Source organism: Equus quagga, chromosome 20, assembly GCF_021613505.1.
Source record: "Equus quagga isolate Etosha38 chromosome 20, UCLA_HA_Equagga_1.0, whole genome shotgun sequence".
NCBI classification, from domain to species: Eukaryota; Metazoa; Chordata; class Mammalia; order Perissodactyla; family Equidae; genus Equus; species Equus quagga.
In genome coordinates, this window is record NC_060286.1 from 7,422,722 (window position 1) to 7,433,021 (window position 10,300).

The window sequence follows — 10,300 nt, forward strand, 5'->3', positions numbered from 1 at the left end:
TAATGATTTTAATTTTTTTAATTGAGAATTCGATGTATTAGACTCTAGCACTTTGAGAGGTCGAGAGAATCAATCATTTTAATTGCAGAAGAACAAGTTGAGAAAGGGAAGGGTTTTACACTGGACTACAGTTGTACACTTAGATGTCAGAGATTTCTGCCTTCAGACTTAATCCACATTGATTCAGCAGATGTGCATTCTGTGATGCACCGTGACCTTTCTCCTTAATTTTTTTAGAAGATTCTTTTAAATTCATAAAACAAAGGTAAAATTTTATTTTACTTACTTTTGAAAAATTGCCTGCTGGGTATGCATTTTTTTCTCTTCTCATAAGTACCTCAAGAAAATGTAAAACTTGAAAGTCTAGAACAAGAAAAAAAATTGTAAGCTCTCTTGTAATTTGCAAACATACTTGCTTAATTTGCTTAATTGCATTAATTAACTTGCTTAATTGCAAACGAACATGTTATAACAAATTACGCTCAATTTGTCAAATTCTTGAATACACTTTTCAGTTTATGAATGCTTTCATAACAACTTTCCAAGTAAATGGCTGTTATTACTTTGCTGATATTTAGCTGTCATGACCCTGATTTCATGGTTGATAGCCTGTGCACATGTTTCAGGTTTAAGACATCCAGGATGACTTGAAATGGCGCTTTGCTTATCTCCCAGAGTTTTTCCAAGTCTGACAAGGTTTTGGACAACATTTACTTGCACAGCTACCTTTCCTAAGTCTGGTGGAAAGAGTATGAATTTTGAAATCTGACAAATGTGGTTCAGATAACTATTCTAACTAGCTGTGTGACCTTGAACAGGATACTTCACCATGCAGTATCTTTGCCTCCTAATCTGTAACATGGGGCTAATTGCATAGAGTTGTATGGAGGAGGAAATGACTTATATGTAAGATGCCTATTATAGTATCTGGCACATAGCAGTCTTCACAAATGAGAGCAGCTGGTGGTGTGTCACTATTATCATTATCATTATTATTCTAATTATTTCATAATTTCAGTTGCCCTATTTTTCATTACTGTACTTCTCTTCTTACTATCTTTAATGAAATTTAATTCAAATGTGGTAACTTTTCAGTATATGCTGTAAGTATTATCTTGGAGTTTTTAGTGTGTGAGAAAACTGTAATTATCCCTTTCTTGCTGTCTCTGTGTTGTTTCAACAGTAATAAAGGCCATTCATTAATCCACATCTGCTCCCGCATTTTTATGCTGATGTAGTATCCTACATGGTAGAGCCCTGTGTACACCATCAGGAAAATCATCTTCTCCAACATGAGTGTGTTACCCTGCTTGATACGCTACACAGAAAGTTAAAGCAGATTGTTAAATTTTTTTGATCATCGCTAATGAAACAAAATTCTTTAAACACATAAGCTCTGTTTTTGGTTGTTGGGTTAGTTTTTGTACAGACTTGAGCTCAATAAGACTTTTCTATATTAATAAGGTATTATAGCAGGGTCTCTGTTAGGATTAAGCAAAAACTTAGTATAGCAAAATAGCTGTCTATTTTTCTAAATTAAAATTGTCACCTGGCACAAATACTATTAAGTTAGGAATCTTCAACATTGCGAGAGTCCTAAAAATGGACGTCCTCCTCCATATGGATAAATAGAGCTATCTGGAAGAAATCTCAAATGGCCTACCAATCTCCAGGATAGCTGAGAAATAATTACATGAATTCCATGAGATATGCTTAAGAACTATATTAAATTGTAAGAAAGCTTTGATTGAAAGGGGAGTGGAGGAAGGATGGATGCTAATACGTTTATTGAGCTAACTTTTGTTACGTAAGTACCAGGTATTTTACATACATTACCTAACTTAGTCCTTGCAGCAACTCTGCAAGGTACAGATTCATATAGTTTGAGTAATTTGGCCAGATACCTGCAGCTAATGAATAATGAATTGGGATTTGAATCCAATTCTGACTTTCTCCGAAATCAGTGCCTTTATTACTACGCTCCCTCCTCAAGAATCATGCTATAGAATCCACATTTCCTTCATTCCAAGTTTTTGTCAAAGTTAACTTTTGAAAAAACTTGGATCACTTAAGCTCCAGGCACATCTGTATATCTCTATATCTATCTATCTATCTATCTATCAATCATTGTTTGAACACAGAGGCTAAACATGTTTTTCATCCTATAAATGAAGTGTTTCCTACACAGAGATTTTCCTAGTTATCAAGTAAAGCTGTCACCTGGCACAAATACTATTATGTTTTGAGTCTTCAACATTTAGAAAAAAATCCAAAAAATTTGTCTCTGACTTAATCCTTCTCCACCAATGCAAATGCATCAGAATGTCCACATTTTCTATAATGGAGAAATACACATCAAAGAAAAATCACATGGTAAATAGGTAGGTGATGGATAAATAGATAGAAAGAATGATATAAAAGTGATTCCTTCTCCAAAGACAGAGGAAGATTCAGATATTGATTTGCTATTCACAAATCAATCACAGTGGTTCTTTTCTGGGGTGTTAATCATAACCAAGGGACATTTTTATGGCATATTTCTATTGGGATAACAGTAGCTCTCAGTTTTATGGAAAGAAATTTCTAGTTGAACCTGAGACTTTATCAGAAGGGCTAGTCAGAAGTTAAAGGCTTCAACTCATTTTGTAGATAAGTAACTGAAGCCCAGAGAGGTGAAGTGGCCTGTCACACACTTAGTGGCAAGTCTCCTGAATACGAATCCAGTGATCTTTCTGCTGTTCCATGGTAACCTTTATAAACTTCATACCCTGTTTGACAGTATATTACACAGGACAGCCTCCTGGCTTCAACAGCATGTACAACTTGCAGAGATCACCATCAGGTCCTTCCTGAGATTTGTAGAGATTTGTCTGAATCTAGAGAAGTGTGTTATACTCTATCCCTTACATATGTTAAGGCTCAGCTAAGAACACAGAATTCACTGGCTCAGAAGAAAGGTTTTCATCCTGGGAAAGTAGGAAGTGGACATGTAACAGATAGTTTGAATTTGTAATAAATCTAGTGCTTCTGGCTTCTGGAGCTGCTTGGAATCCTTTTATCCAGTGCTCCCAAAGCTTAGTTAATAATATAAATTTTGTCAGATTAAAGGGACCTATAAGTACGTATACCTAGATTAATAATAATGTTTCTGATTACAGATGTTAAAGCATTGTAAGGTGAGGAAGAAAAAGTGTTCCTCTGGTGAGCCAGGTCACTGCCCAACTGTTGCCTAATAACTAGACAATTTAAAAAGTCTACAAAGTTATTAAGCAGTAAGTGTTAATAGCTAATTTTTAATGATTCAGAAAGTGGAAATAAAATAGTTTGCTGTATTTCTCCAAAGACTCACAAGTATCTTACAGATTTGGAAATAGAATCCAGCTTTCCTGACTCCTCTTCATCTCTTGCTTAGTCCATTAGTCCCACATTGTGTAAAGTTTGTCTTTGATATTTTAGACAGTTTCTCTCCCATTTCCATTATCGCTAGTCTAGTTCATATTCTTGTTGTATTTCAGTGATTATGACAGTAGCCTTCTAACTGTTACCCTGTTTGGGGTCTCTTTTTCTTCCAATCTGTCCTCCTACTCAGTTCAGATCATAATACATTATTCTTCATAAGTCACTGCATCTCTGTGGCCTACCGGATTGAGTCCAGACTCTACCGGATTGAGTCCAGAAGAGCTCTATTACCGGGTCTTAAAGGCATTGCCAGCCTTATCACCCACTCCTCTCTGCTCTACAGCCCACTATATCTCAGCATTATAGTACCACTGACTGCTCATTTTCTCAAATGCACATTCCCTTTGCTACTTTAGGCTTCTGCTTTTGCTGTTTCTTGCTCCTAGAGAGAATCTCTTCCCCCACATCTTTGAATGTCAGCATGCGTACATTAACTCACTTAATGCTCTCAGTAACTATAGGTCAATATATTGTTGTCCCCATTTTATAGATGTAAGAACTGAGAGACTCAGAGAAGTTAAGTTGCTAGTAAGTAGTGGTATTTGAACATTAGTCTGTGTGGCCCAGAGTTCAAGCCCCTCTACCATCCTGCTGCTCGCTAGATCGTGATGACTCTCCCCAAGCCTTCCTGGACTTCCTCCCTGCTCATCCCAAAACCATAGTTACCTTTCCCTGTTCAAATCACCATAGCTCTTTGTTTAGACCTTCTGCCACTGTGTGTGTATCTGTGTGTTTTGTACTATATGTGTGTGTGTTCACCGTATCTCCCCTTAAAATTTTAAGATCCTTGAAAACAGAGGTGTGTTTGTTTTTTATTTCCTCCAAAGCATCTTTTTCAAAACATATACCCTCAAATGAAAAAGCCCCATGCTATTTTAAGTACAACCTGACCTTTCCTTACGAGGCAGTGATATGGAGTGTTCTTGAGAACCCTCACTCTTCAGACCCCTCAGGGAGAGGTATGAAGGTGAGAATGGAAAAACACCATGGAGCAAAGCATGGTCAACTGTCACTGTCACTGACTACCACATTGGCTTGCTAAGTAAGCCATTTCCCTACGACTGCATTCTCTTTTATGGAAGATGAATCTACACATGCAGTGTTGATGAAGCAGGTAACATGCACAAAACTCTATGAGATTCTAGACAACATTGTGGTATTGAAGGAAAGGTATTGGCTTTGGCACCAAAAAAATTTGGGTGCACAGCCTGCCAGCTCTGCCCCTTTGTGTTGTGTGATCTTGGGCAAGTCTTTTAACGTTTTTTGCCTAGCTATATATCTTATATTGTTATCATGAGGACTAAACTCAGTAGCACATGTGAAAGCACTTTGTAAAACAACATAAATGTTGTTCAAAACCTTCAGATTATGGAAAAGCTCTAAAGAGAGATTTTTATATATATATTCATTGTCGTAATTTTAGAGGCTCTGCCTGTGCTGTTTTCTGGTTTCATTAAAGAAAAAGATTGTAGGGGCCAGCCAGTGGCCCAGCAGTTAAGTTTGTGCACTCCACTTCAACAGTCCAGGGTTTCGCGGATTTGGATCCTGGGCGCAGACTTGGCACCGCTCATCAGGCTATGCTGAGGCGGCATCCCACACAGCACAACCAGAGGCACTCACAACTAGAATACACAGCTATGTACTGGGGGCTTTGGAGAGAAGAAGGAAAAAAAAAAAGAAGATTGGCAACAGATGTTAGCTCAGGTGCCAATCTTAAAAAAAACGAAAAACAGATTGTAGGTTTCAAGAAGATATTTAAATATCTCTTATGTTTTGTAAGATAGGAAAAAGGACAGAGAGACATTTAGTGCTGGGATTCTAAAATCTGTTAAGATCCATTTGTGGAAAGGAAAATAATTTTGCTGTTATTGACATCTTAGTAGTTTATAATGTGATCTTTATTACTATATTTTTATTAACAGACAAAGTGGCGTCAGAATTACTACAAGGCTATAGTAAATACCTGCCGCATGATGTTGTTGTCATGACTGTGAAGTTGTGCATACTGTTTGCTGTGCTTTTGACAGTGCCTCTAATCCACTTCCCTGTAAGTACTCTTAAAGGTTTTGTTGCTTAGTGTAGTGGCTCCCTAATAGGGCAACACTAATTCTTTGCAGACTAGAATGTTTGAATCACATCTAGTCTTGTATATCTTATTCATTTGTCAAGTAATTGATCAAAGACCTCATACTTGCACACTGGCCCCATGAAAGCACAGAAATAACAGTGAACCACTAAGCTAATTTGTGCTTTTTGAGATTTAGTTTAGATTTATGCTCTCCCACAGCATTGTTTCCAATTTAGAGACTAGAGTTCTTCTAAAGTTTTGGGTTTTTTTTTCTCCCCTTTAATTTTGTATTCTGTTTTCAAAAGAATGTGCATGAAGAGGAAAAAGTCAAGTCAGCAAAAATAAGCTCTTTCTGGTTTATTGTAAATTTGTTTTCACATAGACATTCTAGTTTAATTTTAGTCAAAATATTTTATTTGCTCTAGACTTATAACTTGAGGCACAACTGATCTCATTCTGCATTTAGCTGCCATACATAAGAATCTTAAGAATTTTTGAGAAAATGAAACAAGGGCTTTGAGTAATAAATGCTTCTGCATGGATTTTTGAATCCCTAACAGTGAGTTCCTTAAGAACTGGGCCTTCAAGATTTTTTGCCTCCTCCCTGTGCAGACTGCAGTGCCAGGAGTGCAGGGGGGCCGGATAAACATTTATGGGACGTGACTGCCTGCTGCCTGCGTTAGCAGTGAGAAGTGTCATGAACTAGTTTTCATATTAACATGCTGTGAAATAGATAAATTAAATCATAAATGGTGTTCCCATGGCATGATTTCTTTTTCTGTTTTAAACCTTTTGTTCTTCTATCTGTTGAATTTAATGAAAATGATTCTCTGAAATTTCATCACAATGTGCTATTGTGGATAATTTTGAAAATTATGCACCCTAAAGAAATTGCATGTGAAAATTTTTTCAAGAATTAAAGCAAAATAATTTTTATGAAGCTCACAGAGAAAGGTATATTTCTTAGTTTATGTGTAATGAGCACTTTATGGTAATAGTTTATGGTATACTTTTGGAATCTAAATTGTTTAGAGGGCAAGAATACCATACTTACTGTATTGTACATGTGTTTCCCTAAGTGAGTTTTTACTTTGACACTTTCTCTTTGCTTAAATCTGTTTCTTTTTCTGTTATACAGGCAAGGAAAGCTTTAATGATGATGTTTTTCTCCAATTCTTCATTCTCATGGATTCGCCATTCTTTGATCACTCTAGCACTCAATATTATCATCGTTTTACTTGCGATATATGTTCCTGACATTCGGAATATATTTGGTGTGGTTGGTAAGTTTTCCATTTCAAAAAATCCACATCATAAAATGGATAAAATTGTCCTCCAGCCTCACATCTGAATCTAGCAATGTCTTCTTTTTCCTCCTCCCACTTAAAGGTTCCAGTACATCGACGTGTTTGATTTTTGTATTCCCGGGACTGTTTTATCTTAAACTTAGCCGAGAGGACTTTCTCTCAGGGAAAAAGCTTGGGGTAGGTTGGTTTTTGTTTCTTTTAGGAATGCTATTTTAAGAAATAATTTGTCATTTTATCATTATTTCATCCACATCAAGAAATTTAATGTATTTTGAACTATAACATACTTTATTGGAGAGGGTGGAGGTTTAACAATGTACTCTAATTGTTCTTTTTCTTTTTCCTTATTTCCACAGGCTTTTGTTTTGCTCATCTTTGGAATTTTGGTTGGGAATTTTAGTTTAGCACTCATCATTTTTAATTGGATTAATAAGTGAAAGACATATTTTCCTGCTTCTTATGAAGACTAATTTACCTCCATATGCAAAAAGGAATAATTCTGGAAGGCACCTTGGATGAATTCTCTTTGTGTGGGTTAACATTTTTGTAAACATTATTAATAGGAAAGTGGAACAAAATGGGAGTGAGTAGAGGAAAGTGAGCTCATAGCAATTTTAATCAAAATAAGAAAGAAACTCAAAATGCTCAGGTCAGTCTTTCATTTGTGGGTTTATTTTTTTAAAAAAATCAATAGACTTTATTTTTTAGGGAAGTTTTAATGTTTACAGAAATATTGAGCAAAAAGTACAGAGAGTTCCCATATATCCCCTCACCCCCAGCACACCTGTACTTACCCATATTATTAACACCTTTCATTAGTGTAGTGCATTTGTTATTCTTGATGAGCCAGTATTGATACATTATTATTAACTGAAGGTCAATAGTTTACATTAGGGTTCACTCTTGCAGGCATTGGCAACCACTGATGTTAATGTCTCCATAAAAACTATGAGCTTCTCCCTATGAGCCTTTTCCAGAATGTCACATAGTTGGAATCTTATAGTATCTAACTTTTCAGACTGGCTTCTTTTACTTAGCAATATGCAATTAAGTTTCTTTCATGTCTTTTCATGGCTTGATAGCTCATTTCTTTTTATTACTGAATACTATTCCATTATATGGATGTGCCACAGTTTGTTTTCCATTCACCTGTTGAAGGACATCTTGGTTGTTTCCAAATTTTGACGCTTATGAACGAAGCTGCTATAAACATTTGTGCAGGTTTTTGTGTGGACCTAAGTTTTCAGCTTTTTTGGGTTAATACCAAAGAGCACAATTGCTGCGTCGTGTGGTAAGAATACATTTAGTCTTGTAAGAAACTCCTGAACTGCCTTCCAAAGTGGCTATAATATTTTGCATTCCTGCCAGCAATGAGTGAGAGTTCCTGTTCCTCATCCTTGCCAGCATTTGGTGTTGTCAGTGTTTTGGATTTTTGCCATTCTAATGGGTGTGTAGTTGTATCTTGTTTTAATTTATATTTCCCTAATGACATATAATGTTGAGCATCTTTTCATATGCTCATTTGCCATCTGTGTATTTTCTTTGGTGAGGTTCAGATCTTTTGCCCATTTTTTAAATTGGGTTGTTTTCTCATTGTTGAGTTTTAAGCATTCTTTGTATATTTTAGATATCAGTCCTTTATCAAGTATGTGTTTTGCAAAGATTTTCTCCCAGTCTGTGGCTTGCTTTTTCATTCTCTTAACAGTGCCTTTCACAGAGCAGAAGTTTCTAATGTTATTAAATGTATTGAGTCAATCTTTTGTTTGTTCATTTGTTTTTTAAGAAATCAGTGTATTAAGTTTATATACAAACTCCAATCTTAGCTTGTGGGTTAATGTTGTCAACATCAATCACTAATAACAAAATTGTGGATTTTGCCCTGCCTTCAAATCCTAAGAAACTTTTGTGATTTTCCTCTGTTATTCATTATGAGATAGAGCTGTGATGATTGACTGTGGATTTTAAAAGTTCTCTGAGCTTTCTCCGTTTGTCTCTAAAACATGTGACTTTCTACTTGGCTAACAGAGACAAATGTTGATGGTTTATATCGTATTTTGTTTGGAGGTTATAAATCATTCCAGTCTTCCCATTGATGTGGCTTATTTTTGGTTAGAAACCAGAAGCGAGGTCTCTTCTCCCTATGAGTGTTCTATGTAAAGGGCAGTTGGTTAGCAGCCTACAAAAACCAGGGTGTAGCAGTAAAAATGCAATCTTATCCCTCTGCACATGTAAAATAGGGAATTGCATGCAAAGTGCCAATTTGCATGTATGGAAATACACACTTTTGCAGGTGTCCCTTTTCTTCCCATTTAGCAAATGGCCTGAAAAATTGATAACTGAACTTCTCTTTTGAGTTAAGATACTTCTTTAGCAACCTGAGATCAGCACAGTTTTATGGAAAAAGTCCAAGGTTTTGGGTTAGAGAGACTTAGATTCAGATCTCAGTGAGTTTAGGCAAACTACTTAACCTCTCTAAGCCTCTGCTTTCACATAGGTATTACACAGAGTTAATACCAATTATACAGGGTTGCGTTGAGAAGATTAAATGATCTTGTATAAATTAGGTGCAGATCGAAACATGTCTCTCTTAATAGAATAGATATTTATCCCTTTCTCCCATCCCTTCATCTGGACCAGTAACATGAATTTGCTTTCAATCAGGGACATGGAATTTTTTCATCTTCCATCTTGTACAACTAATATGTTTAGAATCTCTCTAGCCTTTACTCATAGGGGTACTGGCCCCATGTGCGCTCTTTTTAGTGCTTTCCCACAGTTCTACCCCAGCTGTATTATCCTACTAATGCCTTCCTGAAACTGGGCACTTAGCATGGTCCCAGGGGCACAGCCAGGCCTGGCCTCCTATGTGGCTTTAGACCAGCGAGAGCCCATCACTCTGATAAGCTAATTCTTGTACCCTCTTTTTCTATTTATGAAATTATAGATCCAAATACAAATAGGTGTTCAGCTGCTTAAGTAAATCTAACTCCAGTAATACCAAAATAACCCTAAATCTGCAACAGATGCAAGGATGCCCCCTGGGGCAAATGTTAAGTGTGATGACAGCTGGGCATCAATTAATACATTTGTCACCTGCTCATGGGATAGGATCCTGGGAGGTTTGGCAAAGGGACAAGTAACCTATTGAACACACTGCACAAAACTTAGTTAATATCAAGAGGAATCATTTGTGGAGGTGTTCATTTTTATTTTACTTTAATATTTCACCTTATCCCGTTGCCTGTTTGGAGTCACAGCTTCGCCTGTGAGTTTGGAGGAAGCTAACGAGATGCTGGTGAGAGCAGTGCCCCCTTCACCAGGATTACCCAAAAATCTTGTTCCAGTGCTCCTCAGCATTTCCAAGGGAAATAGAGACCTTCTCATTATGGGCTTAATGTTCACAATTTATTAGGTAATAACTATTGAAAATAAAACTAAGTAAAGCACAAAATATATACTTTTCTAA

At 36.4% G+C, this 10,300-nt stretch overlaps 1 protein-coding gene across 1 annotated transcript in view; it reads left to right on the plus strand.

Moving 5' to 3' along the window:
• The window catches only part of SLC38A6 (solute carrier family 38 member 6), a 58,106-nt gene extending 50,188 nt beyond the window's left edge, over positions 1 to 7,918 (plus strand). The window contains exons 13-16 of the mRNA XM_046647518.1: positions 5,382 to 5,506; positions 6,666 to 6,810; positions 6,917 to 7,011; positions 7,191 to 7,918. Of these exons, the coding sequence (XP_046503474.1) occupies positions 5,382 to 5,506; positions 6,666 to 6,810; positions 6,917 to 7,011; positions 7,191 to 7,271 (446 nt within the window). The 3' untranslated portion in view covers positions 7,272 to 7,918. The remainder of the gene's footprint in view (positions 1 to 5,381; positions 5,507 to 6,665; positions 6,811 to 6,916; positions 7,012 to 7,190) is intronic.
• The last annotated feature ends 2,382 nt before the right edge of the window (positions 7,919 to 10,300 follow it).